We start from the raw sequence: 22,210 nt of genomic DNA, 5'->3' as shown, positions 1-22,210 counted from the left end.
GTTTTTGTTAAATATTTGATTGGGGTTGGGACCAAATTTAACTTGACAGGGACAACGTACAAAGAAAGTTGTGTCCGGTAGCCTGGGACTTGTGGGTTGTGCGATTGGGCTGGTGGATTCTGACCATCACTAGCCCATCCGGGCAAGTAAAGTTTTTTTGGGGAATTAAAATTACAAAATTACTGTGAATCAAAAGCTGTTTTACAAGCTGATCTCAGAAAAGGAAATCCTTTGAAAAAAGTATCACATTACATTTCATGCCCGACATAATGCGTGAAATTTTTCCTTTGTAGTCTAGTCCACGCAATCTGCAAGTAAAAATTAATTTGAAATATGACTAACTCTTGCTAAATGTGTATTTCAAAGAAAGCTAGTTGTCTGTGTTATGCTTCATTATTCAATGAACGACGGTACCAAATAGCCACTGGTAATCCTCCCTGCCAGTTGGGATTTTTAGAGAGTTTCTCTTCTGTTTAAAATATTTGTTTGATTACACAGCCCCACAAGCCTCTAGCTTTAAATCTTATCGTGCGTAAATAAGTTTACTTTACTCTACTTTACTTTTTACTTTGTGTTGAGATGTTGTTGATTTTTTTATTCTTATTTTGTACCTCCAGAACAGATTTGAATGATGCTAATCAAAGAGTCAGTGCTGTTGAGCGGCAGTTAAGAGATCTGCAAGGAAGCCGTCAGAACAAACTTAAACTGTTTGGCTCTTGGGTGCCTGAGCTTCGCCAAAGGGTGGAGCAGGCAGCAAGACGAGGAAAGTTTCATCATGCGCCTGTTGGTCCCATTGGTAGAGAAATACTTTATTGTTCTACTTTATGTCAAAGGGGGCATGGGTACAGTTTATGTAGTGTTGAGTTGATAAAACTTCAAACTAAAATTTTCAAAAAACCTCACAGTTTGAAATCAGGAGCTTTTTTCAAGAATCTTTGCAAGAAGTTTCCATAGCAGTATAGATGTACGTCTGCCGACCAAACTGATCCTTTCAATTTAGTATTAAAATTTCCAGAAGTTTTGGTTGAATGGCAAGTGACTTGCATTACTTGTCCAGTATTTTGCCACTCACCGCCTGAGATTTCAAACTTTACCTCGCATGTTTTCAACTCGACATACATGTATGACATACAAAAAATAAAGTGTTACGTTGTAGAACAGATTGTTTGAAGATTGTTTGTTTATTTCACCACACATTACAAAAAAAGCAAAATAAGAGTAGAAAAATAAATATTACAGGGAAAGTGGTGAGGAAGCCTTAGGAGAAACATTAGGGCTTACAGAATAAGGCTTCCTCGATCATTACAGAGTTGTTACATATAATGTTTGAAGACTTTGGGACGGTTGATACAATTACAGTTGAAACGAGTAGCTGGAAACGATTATTAAACGTTTGAGAAAAAAATAGCATGCAAGGTAAAAAAAAAAGATACAGATTTAGTAGTTGCTGTAGATATATTGTTTAAGGCTAGATTTAAAGGAGGAAAAAGATACTGAGTTACAAATGTCTTAATCTAAACTTTATCTAGAACATCCTTGTTTGTTTCAAGGAAGTCACTGTCTCTATTAATGTAGTAGTTTACCTTTTTGTGATATGTTCTTGTTGTTCTTGTTTAAGGAGCCCATTTAGCTTTGAAGGACCAAAGATTTGGTTTAGCTGTGGAGTCGTGTATTAAAAGGCTTGGATGGGCATTCTGTTGCCATGATAACCATGACCAACAAGTTCTAAAGCAGCTTCTCTTGCAAGTGTGCCCTAGTGACAATGTACCACCAATCATTGTCAGCAGATTTCTGGTTTGTGTTTTTAACATTACAGCAACAGAAACAATAATGACAGGCTTAACAGTGATTTTTAACTAGTGAATGCATGCATGCGCAATGAATGAGTTATCATAGTGTATGGGAAATATCACTTGCTTAGTCATTCCATTAGTCACTCATTTGGCTGTAAACTTTAAGGAAATAATTATGGCATACTGTCACGGCTTGCTTAAGTTCTCTCTTCCTTCAACTTAAAATACACGTTTTTGAAGTTCCAAATTAAAAGAAATAGCCTAAATTAGAACACTCGACCGCTGAAAATGAGGATATTAGGGATTTTGAGAATCTCAATTTGATGAACTACACAAGTTCTTGAACTATTACTGACCAAAGTGTGGACTCTGGAATGGAAAATGCTACATTACAGAAAATGTTGTTTTCAATATGGTTAATGCAGTAAAATATTACCTCTTAGTCTGATTACCAGTATTTACTTCTACAGTCACAAGTTGGCTCACAGGAGCCTTTGATTTTCACAGTTAGTACAGGGGCTGCACTGCTCCTGGCAAATTGACCAACTATACTCTTGATCTTTTATGTGCATCAAAAGTACTTGACATAGCACAAGGTTAGTTAAAAAATTATTGTCAGCTAAGGAAAACAAATTATTTGCCCTACTGATTAAAAAACTTAAGAAAACCCAAATGTATACTTGTAGAACTGATGTTGATGTAATGTTACTTTTAACATCAGTTGAACCACTTATATATAGACCACAAAAGTTTGTTTGTAATGTAATGACAGTGTGGTCACATTAATGGTATTTTCAAATGAGACAATGACTGCATGAAGTTTTTTTTTTTTTGCCCAAAATAACACATTATTGTATTATAACGAGATGGCTGTTTTAATGGGAGGATGGCCAAAACAGAGGACTTTGCAAATTATGTTATGGTTGTACAGTGTTCATACCTTCTCAGAATTAATTGGATGTGAAAAACTTGGCAGTCATAAGAATTCTGTGAATCAAAGTAATTTCTGTAATGATCATACAGTATTTACCTTTGCCTTTATTACAGTACAAAATGCTCCCAACCACCATTTAGCAATGCATTGTTTTGTCAAATTTCACTCAAAACATAAATTTGTCCTGTGTGAACAATATACCTGCAAGTAGTGGCTTGAAAATTATTCTTCATGCCTGCTGAGTAATGCTATTCTGACTGAGTACTGTATTTTTAATAAACAAGCAAGTTACCAGATGCATAAACTTGTTAAAGAAAATGACACCCAGCTAGAGAAATCATGTTTCACTTAAAAGTGCAAGCTTTGAGCAGAAGGTTTCAGTTTCATTTGTTAACCATTATCTATAAATGTGCTGTGAAACATAGTAAGTCATCTTTTTCTCCTACAGAATGAAGTCCATGATGTATCAGCTAATGTAAGTGATAGCCTTTTTGTTAATTGTAAATACAGTATATAAAAACTGTTCAATTGAGGCCTTACACTGCTGTTTAAAAACTAAAAACTGAAATCCAAGCTTTCGCCGATCAACGGCATCATCAGGGATGAGAAAATATTCCGCGCGCGCTATATATATATATATACAAAGAGAGTGTAGGGTGAAGGGTGAAATGTGTAAAAAATGTGACATATGTGTGAAAGCTATAGAAATAAACTGCGAGCGTTATACAAGGTTCTAATGATGGATTGTAGTGTCTAAAATTAAATATTAAAATAGCAGTTCCACAAATTACATTGTTCTCGGGAATTGAGTGTCGGCTTGTATTTTCTGATATAAAATGCTTCGTAGAGGCGTAGATTAGCGGGATCGTTTTCGCTCATAATAATTTTGATGTTAATGCCTTTATGGTCGTTGTTCTGGCAGGAAGAGATGTGTTTTTTTGACGGAGGAGCTATCGTTATGGATGTGTTCTCTTACGCGGTCATGGATGAAGCGTGTTGTGCTACCAATGTAATGTTGATCACAGCTGTTGCACATGAGCTGGTACACTGCATTTCTTCGTAAACACAATCCGGTGTTAGCGATGGGGCATTTGTCTCGGGTGCATTTGCACTCCGTGGAGGTGTGGGATAGGGCTTGTCTGAGCATGTAGGACTTGTGAGCAACGCGTACTGGGATGTTTTCCTTTCTAAAAATGTTAGTGATCTTGTGATTGGGTCGCTCAGAAATGTAAGGGATCTTAAGGTACGACCACTCCATGCCGGTAGGCTGAGAGTTGCGTTGAAGATTTTGTGGGCATTTAGTTTGCTCTATACTATTTTCTGGGTAACCGTTAAGGCGAAGGATGTCATCGAATGCTCCCAGGTGTTGTTTTGTGGATGTGTTTGAGGAGCATCTGTCTTCAATGCGTTTTCTCTCGTTGCGAATGAAGTTGAGTTTGGATTTGGTTGGCATGGCTGACTGATAGTGGACAAATAGTGGTTTCTTGGCTGGCTTTTTGTAGAATTCAAAAGAGCTGTTGCCATCCTGTGATATGGTGACTTTGGAGTCCAGCAACGACAGCGACAGGCCATTCGGTGTTGCTTGTGGTTTTTCGATTTCAAATTTCAAGTTAGGGTGCACATTGTTTATTATCTTGTGGAAGTGGTCAGCTGTTTCTTCATTAGTCGTTTGGAGATAGATGTCGTCTACATATCTCTTGTAAGGGTTTATCATTAGGTGCGAGGAGAGGGCGATGGATTCAAGTTTATCCATAAATAGGATGGCCAATATGCTTGAAATGCTAGAACCCATAGGTAGGCCTTCACTTTGGCGAAAAACTTGATCTCTGAAGGAGAAGTACATGTTGTTTAGCGTGACTTGGAGGAGGTCTGAGACGTCTTGTTTGGAGAGGTGGAGTACTGGGTTTTGGATTCTGTTTGTAGCGTTGGTGATGGCTTCTTGTATAGGTATTGTGGTGTATAAGGACACCACATCGAGGCTACATGGATAAGGTAGCGCTTTGTTTGTGGTGAGATCGCCAGCTTGGATGCATCTAATAAGTTCGAGACTGTTTTCTAAATGGGCTGGGACATTTTTTAGCGTAGGTTTGAGGGCGTTGGCAAGAAGCCATGAAATCCGTTGGGTGGGTCCGTTGACATTGGATACAATAGGTCGTATTTTGATATCGGGACCTGCTTTGTGGGTCTTGATGAGATGGTAGAATTTGGGCAGGTCTGTGTTTGACGCAAGGAAGCTCTTTTGGACAAAGGGAGGGAATTCATTTTGTCTGCAGATCTTCTTCCAGGCTGTGTTTACTTTATTTTCGACTGTCTTGGCTGACATGCGGGACACTTTTTGGTAGGTGTTGGCGTCATTAAGATGGTCAAGGGCGACCCGTGTGTATGTGTCCTGTTGTATGACACAGAATTCAGTACCTTTATCGCTTGGAAGGCATATGTAGTTCTTCTCTTTAAGTTCTTTTATAGTTTTCTTGTCTGTTTTGTCAATATTTGACCATTTCCGTTGGGGCTGTAGTGCTTTGAGAGTGACTTGGAGTTTATGATGTATCCTCTGCAACTTGTTCTCAAGTTTGTCTTCAGACTGGGGTCTGTAGATGTGTCTGGTTTGTGGATAGGTGAGAAAATCTGACCTTTGAGGGTTTGACTCGCGATGGCGTTTCCATCTTATTTGGTTTGCTAGTCTGTAGAATGCGATATTGATGCTCGTGATTGTGTGATTTTTAGAAAGGAAAACATCCCAGTACGCGTTGCCCACAAGTCCTACACGCTCAGACAAGCCCTATCCCACACCTCCACGGAGTGCAAATGTACCAGAGACAAATGCCCCATCGCTAACACCGGATTGTGTTTACGAAGAAATGCAGTGTACCAGCTCATGTGCAACAGCTGTGATCAACATTACATTGGTAGCACAACACGCTTCATCCATGACCGCGTAAGAGAACACATCTATAACGATAGCTCTTCCGTCAAAAAACACATCTCTTCCTGCCAGAACAACGACCATAAAGGCATTAACATCAAAATTATTATGAGCGAAAACGATCCCGCTAATCTACGCCTCTACGAAGCATTTTATATCAGAAAATACAAGCCGACACTCAATTCCCGAGAAGAATGTACTGAATTTGTGGAACTGCTATTTTAATATTTAATTTTAGACACTACAATCCATCATTAGAACCTTGTATAACGCTCGCAGTTTATTTCTATAGCTTTCACACATACGTCACATTTTTTACACATTTCACCCTTCACCCTACACTCTCTTTGTAAGATATATATATATATATATATATATATATATATATATATATATATAGCGTGCGCAGAATATTTTCTTATCCCTGATGATGCCGTTGATCGGCGAAAGCTTGGATTTCAGTTTTTAGTTTTTAAACAGCAGTGTAAGGCCTCAATTGAACAGTTTTTATATATTTTTAACCATGCTGCTGAAGGACAACATGAACAGATTATTGTAAATACAGTATACAGTCAACTCTCTTTATTGTAGACACCCTCAGGACCGTGAGTTGTGTCCTTAACAGCAACAGTCCTTAATAGCAGGAATTTATTTCAGTCAAACGTCTGTAATTTATTTTTGCATGGGATTTAGCTGCTGTCCATATTATTGGGATGTCTGTAATAGTGAGGTGTCCGCAAAGCAAGAGTTGAAAAACCCTTTATAGTGCTTCCTGAAACAAGACTTGCTGTCTTCAATATACACTTAGAAGTTCTTTTTCCTTGGATACTCGTATACACTAGTCATTATAAACTTGCATTTTTTAAATGATATCTCTTCATGTACGTGTAGCAACTTTGTTCTACATGCATTGGCTATCCTCATGCAGAGAATTGATTATTTTTGGTTAATGTGCTGTGCTTTATAATTTTGTTTGCAGAAACCAAGATGTGAGTTTCCAACAGTGCTTGACATGCTGATAATTGACAGTCCTATTGTAACAAACTGCCTTATTGATCAGGTATGTGTGCACAGGTTGTCTTACATGTATTATCTTTATGGAGGCACGCTCATTAAAAGGAAGCAAACAGAAGGAAAGCTGAAAGTATTGTTGGGGTGCAGTGATGTAGCAAATCCATTCTAAAAAACACTGACACCCCTGATTGTCTAGTTCGACTAATATGAAAAATGTTCACAAACCCTCCTTTTTTCAAATGCAAGTGTAAATAAAAGGCATAATTAAATTCCATTTCTAGGTTGGTATTGAGACAATCTTGCTCATAGAAGACCCAAAAGTAGCTCGTGATGTTATGTTTTATAGACCTCCAGCAAGAGCAAGAATGGTGAGTCTATTTTGTTCTACAACAATAAAAATATTTCTTGCCTTGGGTAACCAGGGGTTTCATTAATTAAGGGTCAGGCACTGGACAAATTGACTGCCTCTGAACACGACTTTATTTGCCCAATTTCTTTGAACGTCGGGAGGCGGCGTGGCATAGTGGTTAGGGGCGCCGGACGTGTTATCTGGAGGCCCCAGGTTTAAGTCCCGCTCCAAGGCCACGCTTTGCCTCCCACCAGTTGGGATTTTTAACAAATGTATTTTCAGTTTGCATATTTATTTCACTGGTTTATAGTGTCCCCAATTAGCGCTACAGGGGTAAATACTTCTGTTCGACACTTAAATAAAGCCATTTATTTTATTTTTATTTATTAACGTCTCGACCAACTTTTTCCATAAAATAACATTATCCCAGTTAACTCTCTTGCCTGGGTGCACTTACATGTATCTCTTGTCTGTTCTTTTCAAAATCATAATGAAACCCCTGAGTAACTAAAGAGTGCAATAAATTTTTAATCAAATTTAACCTTGTGAATACTGCTGCATGCCGTCAGTTTGCTACTGTTGGCATTTTGCAGGACAGGCTTGTGAAATGCTCATAGTATTGTGGAGCCAAGACTAAAACCAGGGTACGTTGGTGTCAATGGACCCAGAATGGCATGGGTTTACAAAAAGTTATCACTTTTATAAAGGTTATGGCTTTTTTAGGGTAAACATGTTTCAAACGAAACGTCTTCCATCTTCAGTACAGATAACAGGTTCTGGATGAAGTTTCATCTGAAACTTGTTTACTCTAAAAAAAAGTTGTAACCTTTATAAGAATTGTCTCCTGCCTGCTGGCTCTATGGGGTTGATACAATTTATCAGTGTTTTTTGTGTTTGTGTAAACGACCCTTGAGATGTCTTTATCATTCCCCCCCCCCCCCCCCCCGCCCCCTCAAAGAAACATCTTAAATAGTTTGTAAGCCTTAATTGCCAGAGGAAATCCACAATGCCTGACTCTAACTGACAGCCTGGCATAGATTATGTCAATAGAAAGACATATCTTCAAAGTCAAACAAACCCATTATCTTATCTTAAAAAGCTCAACTTTTGTTTTAGGCTTATGCCATGAACGGAGATCAGCTGTTTGGAGGAAAGACAGCAAAATCATATGCTTCCATGGCCACCCAGGCCAAATACTTACAGAAAGATATTGAAGCAGATATCAGGTGAATTACAAAAAAGAGCAGAAATTTCAGTTTGCCATTAAGCTTAATAAATAAAATTATTATAGTCCAGAAATGCTGTTAATAATATTCTCTTGTTGTGCCTTTCTTCTTTTGTTTTTCTCTGACAATGTGCAGTTCCAAAAAATATCTACACTCCCCCCAGGGAGGGTTTTTGGTTTTGCACCCCCTCCCCCCAGGAAATTCCAGTTTAGCTTCATACTTTGCTCCTAGAATTTTGGCTTTTAAGACCCCCCCCCCCCCCTCCCCCTTAGAATTTCCGATGACCTTCCATGGGGTGGGTATGTATTTTTTCTGGAACTTTTTCATTTTTTTAATTTTTTCTGGAACTGCACAATGTGAATTTATGGGTCTTTCTGGAACATAACAACAAAGATATGGAATACCCTAGATCTACATTAAAAAAAAACCTGTTCTCTAGGTTCAGTCAAAGATGTTCTGAACAGTTACTACGCACGAGCTGTCCAAGTCTCCTACGACCCTCAAGACCCTTGATCTTTTAACTCCACATGTACTTCATGCAACTTAGCTTGTAACTTCACAAGGGTTATGAACTGTTTTTAGTTTCCTAGTATAATGTTTGTGTTGTGGACCTGCAATAACTGGCCCATTGCATGTGTTTAGCCTTTGATCCACAAACTAATTATCCACATCAAACTTCCTCATGTTGTTTCTGTCAACTGAGAAAAGAACAGTAGTGTTGCTCTTCCAGGGGTCTTGAGCAGGAGATTGAGCACAAAAGACAACAACAGCAGCAGTGTCAGAATGACCTTAATGAAGTGGATAGAACAATCAGAGACAGCTCGGTAGGCAACTGGTCTCTTCTTATTAAAATTCATATCTCTCCCTTTACTTCGGGGTTCAAGTGGTGTATTATTTAATGGCTCTGACTTGAGGGCTGTACAGTGGAACCTCAGTGGGAAGGGGACAGCAAAATCATGGTTTAAATCGGGATATCATTGTAAACAAACTCCCGATTTATAAATAATTTTTTCGGGGCACAGAATGTTGATCGTTAAATCGGGAATATTGTTAGTTCAATGATTGTAAAATCGGGGTTCCACTGTAGATAGAGTTCTTGACCAGTTCTGTTGGTTCGTTAGACAGGAAACTTTGGTCTAAGATGGTCTCTCCCCGCCCAGGCGGTGGACCATTAGGAGGACTGTGCAGAGGATTTTCATCCCATCCATTAGGGAGGAGCATTATCCTACATGCAGTTGTTTCCTGCCACAGAAACCTGGTTAAGCTGTGGCAGCATAGGTAGCCTGTGGCCCTAGTGTGACCATGCATTGCCTTAAGTATGATTTCTTGAAAAATGGTGTTAGTGCTCATTCAGGAATGCTATGCATATACTTTACAAGTACTTGTACTGTGCTTCAAGTTTTCAATCACTGCTTTTTAGCTGTTTCTTTTTGTTTGAATTAATCCTTTATTAATTAATGTATGTGGCTAATTGACTTTATAATTATGTCACTAAAAAAGTCACCCCTGAGTCGCAAACATGAATTTGTCCATGCTATACTTAATCCTTTTGCTACATCATTTTGTAAAATAGTCTGGAAGGCTAAGAAGACAATTATTCATTTTAAATGTAGTTGAGAAGTAGCTTCACATCAATGTTGGTGTTTTTTTTTTTCTTTGAACATTTTAGAGGGAGCTTCAAAAAGCAAAACAAAAAGCATTTCGCGAACAGGAAGCAGTTAACAAATGTCTGGGTGTAAGTACGAAATTCTTTGTTCATTTGTTTATTAAGTGGAACACACTTACGAGACTGGTCGAAAAGGGTAGCATAAATGATCATTTTAACCATTCAGCCTTTAGTAATAATAAATATGTTATTTTTCCCCTCTACTTCCATCTATTCTGATGTTACTCCGTTATTACTACCAACCCTCGATTTAACCAAAATTTCATGGCCTATTAACAGGATTCCACTGTTTTTTAATCAATTAATAATTATTATTTTATCATGATTTAAACTGATGGGGTCCAAGTTGATTTTCATTTTTTGCTCGTTTTGGCTTTCTTTTAAAGCCTATTTGTGTCTACCTTTTTATTGTGGAAAAATGTTCTTAAGTTATTATTGACATCAAACACAGGAAATAACAGAACTTGAAAATTATGAAGAGGAAGACCTTCCAGATGTGACGACATTGGTAAGTTAAAGATTGTTTGAACAAAAAAAAAACAGCACATACGGTATTTATCTGTGCATGTTCAAAGCCAAAATCCTTGGATAATCGTGAAACAAATTTGCTCAATTTATGTGTCTACCAGCTTGATTTTTGGAGACAATGAAGGTTGCACATTTTTCCAATTTCCGTTTTTAGGAAGAAGAAGTTGAACATTATACTCAACAGCTGGAAGACTTGGAGCAACAGGTACAGATAATTTAAGGTCTCAGTCAAACTTTGCTAAGTGGAAATTTGGCTGGGAAAATCAAATCCAAATTGCTCCACATTAGTTCTACTTTCACATACAGTCGATTAATTGTCATGTTAGAATGAAGCTTCCGTATTTTTTCTCAAGGATAAGGTTATGCATTTGTTGTTGCTTCCATTAATTTAATTAACCAAGACCAGCAGAATCTTGTACGATAGTTCTTCGAATCAAGCCTCAAGATAAAAGAAATAGACTTGGAACAAGTACAAGGTTAAAAGAGAATATAATGCTTTGTTTCTCAACTGGTAGAAGGCAAACCAGCTGGCTATTTAGAAATGTGGCCGAGGGGTTCAACTCGGGGCTACCAAGAAACCAATTCAACTTACGGCCAGGGCATGATTTGAACCCAGGACCTCCAGATTACAAGTCAAGCACCCCAACTGCTAGACCACACTGCCTCCCTGAATGAGTCTGTTTGGCAAATGAGAGCTGGTTATATGATCAATACAAAAAATCTCTTAAAAGTAACAGCTCCCAAAATATAAAATGATGAAAAATGCAAAAAATTAATGAGTAATAATAAAGGTTGAAATATCTTGGTCCATTTTTGTGAAAAAAAAAGACACTTTGTAATCTCGGAAGGGTTCTCAAGGCCCCTCTCTATGAGGCCCTGTTAGACCCCCAGAGGCCACTTTCTAGAAGAGACCCCGTTTGCCTGTAATGAAGTATATGTGCATGCATGTAGAATTTCAAAGTTAACCAAATGCTGAAAGAAGTGTTTTATGTGAATGCAGAGTGTTGTGTTTGAAGAGGAGGTTGAAAAAGCACAGGATGCACTGAGCAAACAGCAGCTTAAGGAGCAGCAACACAAGGAAAAGATTCAGAGTTTGTTGGAGAAGGCAGATCCTTTTAGGGTGGGTAATGAACTCTGATCCTGCAGTTTAGTCACATTGTAAAAAGCTTGGTCCAAGAGGAGCATCATGTACTGATCACTGATAAGCTTGAGGGGGAGGGTGGTGGGACCCTTGTGGATGTGGGGCATATTTTCATTCCCTCCCCCACTCTGGAGCATTAAGAATTTTAAGGGAGTACAGGTAGCGCAGTGGTGAGAGCACTCGCCTCCAATCAATGTGCCCCGGGTTTAATTCCCAGAGTTGACACCACATATGGGCTGAGTTTGCTGCTGGTTCTCGTCCCTGCTCTGAGGGTTTTTCTCCGGGTACTCCGGTTTTCCTCCCTCCACATAAACCAACATTTCCAAATTCCAATTTGACTTGGAAACAGCGGGCGAATAGCCACTCCATGGATGTGCCACTGAAATTCCCATTTATTTATTATTAATTTATATTATTATTTATTTTATTTATTTGACTGTAGAATTCATGTAATGACCAGTGAGGCCCCAGACTATAATTATAATAATTTTATATTACTGAAAGGGAGTTAAATACCCAGCATTGGTAGGTATTTTTATACCAGCTTTATTGGAAAACTACAATTTGACCCAGAGGAGGGTTTTGATCAGAAATTCTTCAAAAGAGTCAAACAGTCCACTTTGTTTTTGGCCAACAGTTATACTCTCAACTTTACGTTTCAAGGCCATATCATTATCAATAGCGGGAGTCAGTTGTGGAACCTCTGAAAGACAACCCTAACCCTGTGAGCACAGAGCCATACCACATCTCACTACTTAGAATATAGTTTAAAAAATTTTTGGATTCCTACAGACCCAACAACACGACATTGAAGTAAAGATTGAGACTCAAAAGAGCCACAGGAAGCACTTTGAAACGCGTCTAAAAGAACTTCAGAATTTGATCAAGAAAGCAGAAAAAGAACATGAAAACATGCAGAAACTCGTGAGGGTGAGTGTGTTAGGCGCTGTTTGATTGAACATATTCTGGAAGAAGAGCAAACGGAATAGATTCTAAGGGCCAGTTATTTAAACAAAGTCTAACTCAGGCTGCAGCTTAAGACAATCAGTGGGCTTCCAAATCTGTTTAGAAGTGTTTTATTTTAAGTTGATAAATAGTTTTCTAGTCAGGGATGCAAGCCTTCTTGCTACCGTCAACAGCAGACAATGTTTAGATCTGATTGGTGGCAGAATTGAAAACGGCTTAGAACGTGGTTTTTGTTAAACACCGTCTAAACTGTCTTTTACTAACTGACCCTAAGTTTTTTCACGATAATTTGTGATGACATCTGGAAAGGTTTCCTAACGTATACATGGTGTTCTGTTCCCTTTTTCTGGCACTTTGTTGCTTTGACCCTTTTAATTCCCAATATCAACATACACGTTCTCCACACTGTTCTCCCTGTAATTTTATGCTTCTAGTTGGGAGAGTTTGTTTAAAAATCAAGGCAGCTTATCTTTGCTGACCGTTTTGTTTATTCTCATGACCCATATGCTTAATCAACTAGTAACATTGTAAGGAGAAATTACATTCTGATCACTTTTAGGGCTTAAAGGGTTAATGCAGGGTGTGGCATGTCCTACTGCACATAACTTGTTCGATAATGAATATAATTATCAGTACCACAGGAGAATACTGCTCACTGCTCAAATTTAAAGACACGATGAATCTACTCGGTCTATCGTTTATCTTATATGTCCTGAAATTATCATCAGGTTCTGGCTACTGCTCACTAGCTTTCATTTGGGTGAGTGCACCTTAGGATATATCCACAGACTCAAAAGTAAGAACTACTTTGACTCAGGAGTTAAAAGGGGTATACCTAAACATCTTTACAAAATAACGTTTAGCAAACACCCGGTCTCCGATTCGTTTTAGCCACTTTTGTAACTCTGAACAAAGCTAGAAATAAGCTGTTGTGTAGCAAAAATGATGCTGTCTGATTACTGTATATGGCGACATTATTGATGCTGAAATGGTCATCAAAATTGCTTCCTTTACAGGAAAAGACCGAACAAGCCAGTCGGTTTTGTGAGCGTGTTAATACCAGAAGAACTGTGAATAGCCTTGAATCTGAGATCATCCAAAAAACCAGACGAATACAGACAGAAGAAAAAAAGTAAATACAGTACTCATTTCACGTACAGTAAAATTTAATGTCCAAATGTTTTGATGTTGCTCAAAGCACCCCAGTGAATTTTGTCGCATTAATGCAAATCATTTTCAAAAGACGAGAGTGCCCACTTCTTGGCATTTGCAAGAATTTTTGTTTGTTCGTTGTTGTTATTGTTGTTTTGTCTCGTGTTGTGATTTGTTATTTCCGTTGTTGGCGTTTGTCGTAATAGGCCAGATTAGGCAGTTTGATTTTACAACAACAGCTCTGTGCCTGTGTCTTTGACCGAAGGCTTAAAATATAACATCACATTTCTTTCGCATATACCACTAATCGATATTCAAATCCTGACAGTATGCAGAATGTTTGTCCCATGAACCTAGTTTAACGGCCTTAGCTCCCACGGGTCTCCTGTAGCTCAGTGGTAGAGCATCCGAACTAGTAATCGGAAGGTCATAGGTTTGACTCCTTTTGGGAGGACTTGGATTTTCTGTGTCACTAACTGAAAAAATGCATCTGATAGCTCTGTGTCTGTTGGAGAGAGGAACAATTGTCTGTATGTTGTGCAAGTGTTTCTGGTCGTTGTGGCTGAAACAACACATATCTGTGAACAGTGATTATTATTTTCTTTTTTATCATTTATTTTCAGCAAAGGTAAACACGAAGATATCACAAGAGAATATTTCGAAGCAAAGACGCGTTACGAGGGTATCAACAAATCACTGAAGAATCTGAAAAAGTACAGCAAGGTAAGGCCTTTTTCTATGCCATGTGATGCGTTACTACATACATGTGGATTGGCGAAGCTAAGGGGCGGATCCAAGTCCTAGTTCTTTAAAGAGCGGATAAGTTGGAGTACATTTTATCCGCTGGATAGCGATTTATCCACTGGATAGAGTTATCTACTCTTTGAACAACCGGCCAGGACCTTATGGGGGAGGAGGAGTGCAATTAAATTTGGGATTGGAAGGTGTAAGTTGGCGGAAACTGTTACGTGAGTCACCCCTCCCCGCCCTCCTCCTACATTATAAAAAGTATTACCTAGAGGTCGTAAAAGAGGACACTTCTTTGTAACTTTTCATTCCTCCATGAATCCGAATATGGAGAAAATCTTACCCACCCTTTTTGTATAATTAACAACTATTCCACGAGAGCGCGTTGGATATGAGATGGTAGATAGCCAACGATTTGCTATAATCATCTCATATCCAACAAGCGTGGGCGAAATAAAATTGTTAAATTATCAAAAACTATGAACGAGCAGAAGACAATTTAATGGTCGCTATTTCTCGGGCATGGGATAATGGCTGATATACTGTGGCTGCTAAGCCAATCAAATCCCTGTAATTGCATTATACAATGATCCAGTATTTAATAATTTCGGGAATTCTGAAACTGGGAAAGTAAAATGCATTATATTGAACCTTCAATTGTGAAATCGTTTGGATGTAAGTTTGTCGTTTGTTTTTCCTTTGTTCTTCATTATAGCGTCTAAGAGGAGTCATGGAAGAAAGAGCAAAAGCGTTTGTGAATTACCGTCACTTCATTGCTATTCGCGCGAAATACTTCTTCCAAATGATGCTTTCTCAGAGAGGTTACAACGGAAAGATGGTCTTTGATCATGGCAACGAAAGTCTTGGGCTCCAGGTTGGTTTATTTCTGTACCTTTTTTTTTTTTCAGTTTGACCTGGTTTTCAGTATAGCCAAGCAATTTTTTTGACACGGTTAAGTTCTGAAAAGAAGGGACAGATTTGGAGTTTGTGTGTTCTCAGATCAATGCGTTGAACAGAGACCAAAGGAGAAAGCTGATTGCGAATTCATCAGCAGTTGTTCCATGAACCTTCCCATGTTATGGGACAACGCAAGTTAAGGTTCTTGAGTAAAGGCGCTCGCGTCCTTTCAAATTGAAAAGCCCTTTATTATTGTTACTTCCGACTCGCTTAAATCTGTAACATATACAGATATGTAGGCAGATCCAACATTAGAAATCCATGAAAGATTTGACAACATGCGCAGCTTTTATACCATATTCATAAAATGTGCTTTTTTTTCGGCGGAGACCCGTCTTTGTTCAAGCACTTACTTTTTAAACTGTAACATGTACTGTCTCGTAACAGCTTAGTAGGGAGGCGGGTAACGTTTCAGATCGTCGCTTTTAGACGTGTAGTTGAAGAAATTTTGGTGACGCGTTGAAAACGTTTGTGAGTTGTTTTCAACCTTACTCATTTCACTGATTTCGTCTTTGCATGACTGACAAAAACTCGTGCCACTTTCTCAGCCAATTAGAAGGAAAACAAAAAAGGAAATTACATCATTGGCGCACACCTTTTCCTGTGCTTGTTGACTATTGCATTTGCTTTGAGTTCTACAGTGTCATCATGTTAGGAGCCTTCGTTTTGATTGGCCAGAGTGATTACTGCGGGCTTGGTTTTACGAACGCCAATTGCAAACCGCTCTAGATATCGATAACTTGGTGTGTTGTATCTCCAGGTAAACGTTGAAAGTGGCACCAAAAGGGTTGCCAAGGATACGCGCTCGCTGTCTGGAGGAGAGCGTTCCTTTTCTACTGTATCCTTCATCATGGCGCTTTGGGAAGCTATGGAGTCACCATTTAGATGCCTAGATGAATTTGACGTTTTCATGGTGAGTTTGATAGATTCAATTAGAAGAAGATAAGCTGAGATGGATTTTACGATGTATCTGGTCTGCTGAGAGGCTTTTTATTTTCGTCCTTTCTCACCCCTCCTTCCGAAAACCAGGCTTCGTGCATAGTTTTTATTATGAAGATTGGCTGCCATTCAAGTGCAAACAAAACTATAAACTTTACATGAAAAACTGTGCACTTAGCCTCGCTTTCGTAATGAGGTTCAGAGCAACTCTATTGTCACACGCCCCATAAAGATCACCTTCCTGCCTTAGCTTCATGGCGCAAGCCAGCTTTTTAACGTAAATCTTTGACTTTTCCACTGATGAAGGGCTAAGCCCGAAACGTTTGGACTTATTTCAATATAATGGCACTCAACACTCGTATTCGAGAACTATATTTTACCTTTCACTGTTTATAAGTACAAGTGCCACGCATCCGTTAAACTTTTATCATTTGATGTAGCTACAGCCAGAGATCTGGATGATATAACGAATGACATTCAGTAGTCACCCTCTACACACCAGCGTATACCAGAGTTTAACCACGATCTCAACCTCAGGCATAAGAGAACATATGAACAATTGCCCATCTTTGTAACGGAACGCCACAGCAATAGCTTTGTTTCAAGAGCACTTCGCCTCTAATCTTAACGATATAGGTTGATTGCATTGCCGCCATGTTGGTGCCAAAAGAAAAGAAAATTTGCTTACATAGTTCGCATAAAAATGGCAGTTAGCTCCCAGAGAAGAAAAAAGGTTATTGTTCGTAACCACCAACATGGCCGCCATGACGTAACATGCAATCAACCTACAGAATACGTATCTTTTACCTTTTAGTAGATTTTGAAGTTGTACCCTAACTGTATCTTTGCATTTTCCCGTTATTTCTATTTGGATCCATTGTATTTTAATTCTTTAAATGGATGTTAATGAACTATTGCTATTTCGAACATTTCCCTTGCTGCAAAATTCTCCACACGATTCACACTTTTCTGTTATCTTTTGTTTCGTCAGGACATGGTAAACAGGCGGATTAGCATGGAAATGATGTTAAAGGTCGCAAAAGAACAGCAAGAAAGACAGTTCATTCTTCTCACGCCCCAAGACATGAGGTATCTGTGATTCTCAGGCCTTCTACTTTGTTTGTTTTTTGTACAGAAAAGGAAATGGCTTCTCTTTTAGCTCTCGCAGGCGAAGGAAAATTTAACGAAATGGAAAATTTTGATCAGAAGGTTCCGCTCAAAAGCGTTCATTTGAGTGGTTACATTTTACGATGTCATTCACAGAATCAAAAAGTACATGTATATTCATCCTACACATCGTCATTAATAGCTTCAAAGTAAATTAATTCGATGGTTTTCATTTGAATGGTCACACTGTGGGATCTCATCCACAATCGACCTCTTCTCCCATTCGATACGTCACGATATGAACGCACTGACCAACGGAAATATATTGTATGTAAGCTCTGTTGGTTCCTAAAGAAAGACCTTTGACTTAGCTTGCACTGCAATGGTCAAGCAAGTATTTTTTCTAGTTGTCTAATAATCAAATCGACGGCAGTTTTCTATGGTCAGTACTCTTATACACCTTGAAATGACGTCTTAAAATGTTCAAAACTCAAGTGGAGCCGCGAGCCGCAAGCGAGTGGTTTCACTGCCAAATGTTGGTCTGTAAGAGTATAGACCATAGAAAACTACCATCGATTTGTTTTGTACAATAACATGGAAAAACTACAAGTGGAATTGACTTTATTTTCCGTTGAGAAAGCGCTCGCGTTACATCTGACGTCATTTTTATTGTCTGTACTCTTATGGACAGTAGCTACGAGCCCATCAGCGCGCGAGAATTCTGAGTTACTGTAAAATCTATATCTTTTTTTGTTGTTTACAGTGCCATAGGAAGCAGCCAAAGTGTGAGGATATTCAGACTTCAAGATCCCGAAAGAGGGCAGACGACATTAAACTTCCAGGGTTCCCAGTCATGAAGCAGTTCAGCGCGGACCACCAGGATGATTCATATTGGAATTAACCCTCGATTGTTTAATCGAAGTTTAGGGAAGGTTTTTTAACAAAACCATGGTCTACTACAATTTTAATCAGGCAAGCTGGAGCAGAATATTTACAGACAGAATGTTATACAGACTAGGAATACTTACACTAGTCTATTTATATATACACTTAAACTTTGACCAATTAATCGGCCCCAAATTTCCAGTCATACTAGCTTATTATAGTTACTGTTATAGTTTTTAAATCCAGAGTTTATGTACATTTCGTTATAGTTCCTTTTTAATGGAAGTTCAAATTTATAAAAACATCAAAGCAAGAATATATAGGGAAAGAATTAAATCAGTGGCACAATGTGACGAAATTAAAAAGCATATTTGTTGAACACATTTGACGAATGGTTTCTAATCCAGGACAGTTCTGACGACTGCCACGAAAACCACTGAAGGGCTCAGTCAAAGCGGCTGTGTCAGCTGGGGCACATGCACAGTAGAGTCACAACTCGTCGGGGAATTTTTGCTTTTCCGCCATTGCAAAAGCTTTAAAAAATATCGCAGCAAACAGCTTCTGTAATAAGTAAAGAACGTTTGCAAATAATAAATTCAGCTAACTTTCCGGAGATGAACGCGATTTGAACAGATGAAAACAGCTTCCTGAACACTCAGACGGGTTTTGAAAAGGTTGGGCCTTCTCATCAACGCGCGCATGCGCCTGGGGTGACACAGTCCCTTTAAAGGCCTCTGTTTACCACGATAACGAGAAAATTGCAAATTGATTCAAACACAGCACGTATGTGTTGTTTTTACGATGTGCGTTTTAAGGATGATTAAACAGTTGTCAAACTGATTGTCGTCTGTTACTCTTTTTACCCCTGGCTTCTTTTTTGGCAATTGTGCCCTAACAAGTTTGTTTCGCGGTTAAAAATTAAAAACGTGGGCTTGATTACCACCCAGGGCCATAGTATGCTTACATTAGGCGAACAGAATTACGATAAATGACCATCGCACTTAAGCAACTGCGAAGAGAAATCAGGTTTGAACGGGATTCGAACCCATGACCTCTGCGATTCCGGTGCAGTGCTCTACCAACTGAGCTATCCAGCCAATGGGAGCTGGTCATTTTGTGGATTCGTATTAAACCCGTAAAAGTGACGAGAGGGCAGTGAAATATATGAAATTCATATATTTGAACGGCAGACGAAAGTTAATAAATTAGGGCGGTTGGGTTACTAGTCAAAGGACCAGGGCCCAGTTGTTCAAAGCTCGATTAAATTAACCCTGGATTAACGTGAACTTTGGGTATGTTTCTTTGGGAAATCCGAATCCGGATTTTTGAATCCTTAAATGGATTTTGCGTTTCTTTACTAAGATCAATGTTCCAAGATCACTCGGACCACGGTGCATCAAAGGAACCGACGAATCCACTCTGGGTAAGGATTCATCGGTTTCTTTGATGCACCATGATCCGAGTGATCTTGGATCATTGATCTTAGTAACTTGAAACGCAAAATCCGTTTTAGGATTCAAAAATATGGATTCGGATATTCCCAAAGAAACGCACCCAAACTTTGATTTTAGTTTAATGACTAATTATTTGAGGTTCTGCCAAGAATTTTGTCCCTCGGGTTTGACTTAGACATGTCTTAAGCATCTTTCAAAAACCACTTTTAATGAGCGAGATGAAAACCTCGGTTAACTTTTAATCGTGGATTAGCGTTAATCTGCTTTCGAACAACCCGGCCCAGATAATTAGTTGTAAAATAGGAAAGAGGCGCAAGGCTAGGTGGTGAAGTGGTTGTGTGTAGGTCATTAGAGACAAGTTGCCTTGGTTCGTGATCTGGGTGTCCGCGTTACTTCTTACTTCTCAAAGATGTTTGGATAGTTCCAAAATAACCATTTCAAGGTAAATGATTTGGCGGCAAAATCGTGGGACAGGTTTAACGATACCTCGCCTCGTATATTTTGCGAGTTGCATGTCCGAGAACAGCTTGCCTCACTTTATACAGGTTGGACAAGGTCACCCCCAGCCTCGCTTCCAATCCAAGGCCAGGTCACTAAGCACACAACTGTAAAATGAGCAATTATTATTTTTTTAAATAACTTAAATAGCGTAATTTCTCATTAGAAACTGAATATATAAAAACCTTTACAAGCTAACTTAGAACAATGTTGATTCACATAGCCAAAGTTGCACTGTATCAGTGATTATGCCTTTGTAAATGTTACCATGTTGACGAGACTGAACCGCGAATTTGGAGTTACCGGTTCTCTCCTTAACCTAATAAGCAATCACCTCAGTGGCAGACAGCAATTCACTGTGCTAAACAGTGTAAAGTCAGAACTGTTACCCTTGTCCATGGGGATCCCACAAAGATCAGTCCTAGGACCAACGCTGTTCGTGTTATTTACGAACGATTTACCTTCTTCGGTACCTACCGGATCCGTCTACGTGTACGGGGATGACACCACCATATTTTGTATTGGTGAAACAGCTGATTTGGCGATTGCGAAACTAAATAAGGCCTTACGAGAGTTTTACAACTGGGCTGAGTTGCTCGAAGCATGGTTAGTGCTAACCATTGGTTAAGAGGTATTAAAACCTATAGGTTGTTATGGTATTTAAGCCGGGGTAGCGCTAACCATGCTTCGAGCAACTGGGCCCTGGTGCCTAGACAACCGGTTGACTCCTTATCCTAGCAAGAACAAGGTCATTCTTTTCAAAAAGGGGACGCCGATGGGACTCATCGCCGCTGTGTACTTAGGAAATTCAGCCGTTACGTTTGGTCACTAAGACGAGATTATTAGGACTGATAGTGGACCAGAAATTCACCTGGGTAGCCAACGTGCTTGAGACAAAGAGAACCTTCGCTAACAACTTGATTTGCTTAAACGATCTCGTTTTTTGATAAGAGGCATTTTAAAAGACTTTTATTTTAAAGTGATTCTTCCAGTTGTTTTAAAGTACGGTTTAGTTTTGTGGGGCTGGTATTGTAATTCCGACCTTTTTAATTCAATAGAGAGACTACACTGTAGGACAGCACGTATAATCTATAATTTACCAAAGGATATGGCTTCTGAGCCTTAGGCGCGTTCAGTGGCTCACCTTTTTTCTTTACTATACGTTCAGGTCGTTCTCAGACTTTTTTTAAGGCTCATAGCGAGTCTTTACCTGATACGCTGTCCAAGACTATATGTCAAAACCGCGTTAACACTTATTTCACAGTTTAGAGTAGAACTGTCTCCTCGTACCAAAGTGCGAGTCAAGATATATGAAAGATTCTCTCTCATATAGAGGCTCATCTTTATGGAATTTTGTTAATTACAATGGCAAGGAGAGAGGCAGGTCCCCGAACTTCTTAACGATCTCAGGAAGCGGGTTAGCACTAAGAACTATTTTGATTTTAAGTCTGACTGTATGTCTGCATCTACCCACACGTTACAGACAACGGAATTTTGTCTACTATTAACCATTGTATTCGCTATATCTGAAAAATTTTAAAGTATCGTAGATTAGGTTAGTTTAGGCGTAAACATATGACCCCTATCGTGTTTAAATAAAGATTACGTAATGTTTATAACAACAGGGTGTTTTATCGGGATTTAAAAACACGAGGCGCAGCCGAGTGGTTTTAAACCTGACAAAACACGTGCTGCGCGTTTTTTGAACGGCCTCAAGAACATTCCTGGAAAAGCGTGTGTCAAGAGAGTTCATAACAATGATGCTTTTGTGAACGTTGGAAATTAGCATACGAGAAAAACGCCATATACTCATGAGGAGTGACAGCTGATAAAACACCGCATACTAATAAGGAGGAGGTTTATCGATATAAAGATACTGCACGTGATGTATTATCGACCATTTGATAGGCCAATGGGCTTATGAATTATTA

The 22,210-nt window shown here is 39.0% G+C and overlaps 1 protein-coding gene and 1 non-coding gene across 2 annotated transcripts in view; one reads left to right on the top strand and one right to left on the bottom strand.

Annotated features, from left to right (window-relative positions):
• Positions 1-19,167, top strand: part of LOC146453822 (structural maintenance of chromosomes protein 6-like) — a 31,913-nt gene extending 12,746 nt beyond the window's left edge. The window contains exons 13-30 of the mRNA XM_085096152.1: positions 618-796; positions 1,619-1,794; positions 3,176-3,202; positions 6,630-6,710; positions 6,946-7,032; positions 8,130-8,239; positions 8,970-9,063; positions 9,909-9,974; positions 10,357-10,413; positions 10,588-10,638; positions 11,434-11,553; positions 12,367-12,504; positions 13,557-13,672; positions 14,316-14,415; positions 15,155-15,313; positions 16,157-16,309; positions 17,327-17,424; positions 18,206-19,167. Coding sequence (XP_084952278.1) covers positions 618-796; positions 1,619-1,794; positions 3,176-3,202; positions 6,630-6,710; positions 6,946-7,032; positions 8,130-8,239; positions 8,970-9,063; positions 9,909-9,974; positions 10,357-10,413; positions 10,588-10,638; positions 11,434-11,553; positions 12,367-12,504; positions 13,557-13,672; positions 14,316-14,415; positions 15,155-15,313; positions 16,157-16,309; positions 17,327-17,424; positions 18,206-18,299 — 1,906 coding nt within the window. The 3' untranslated portion in view covers positions 18,300-19,167. The remainder of the gene's footprint in view (positions 1-617; positions 797-1,618; positions 1,795-3,175; positions 3,203-6,629; positions 6,711-6,945; positions 7,033-8,129; positions 8,240-8,969; positions 9,064-9,908; positions 9,975-10,356; positions 10,414-10,587; positions 10,639-11,433; positions 11,554-12,366; positions 12,505-13,556; positions 13,673-14,315; positions 14,416-15,154; positions 15,314-16,156; positions 16,310-17,326; positions 17,425-18,205) is intronic.
• A 184-nt stretch (positions 19,168-19,351) lies between these two features.
• Positions 19,352-19,424, bottom strand: Trnas-gga (transfer RNA serine (anticodon GGA)). Its single transcript has one exon. It is a non-coding gene; the product is annotated as a tRNA-Ser (tRNA).
• Between the last annotated feature and the right edge of the window lie 2,786 nt (positions 19,425-22,210).

Source organism: Pavona decussata, unplaced genomic scaffold (assembly GCF_977016875.1).
Source record: "Pavona decussata unplaced genomic scaffold, jaPavDecu1.1 SCAFFOLD_322, whole genome shotgun sequence".
NCBI lineage: Eukaryota > Metazoa > Cnidaria > Anthozoa > Scleractinia > Agariciidae > Pavona > Pavona decussata.
This window is presented reverse-complemented; position numbering and strand designations above follow the sequence as displayed.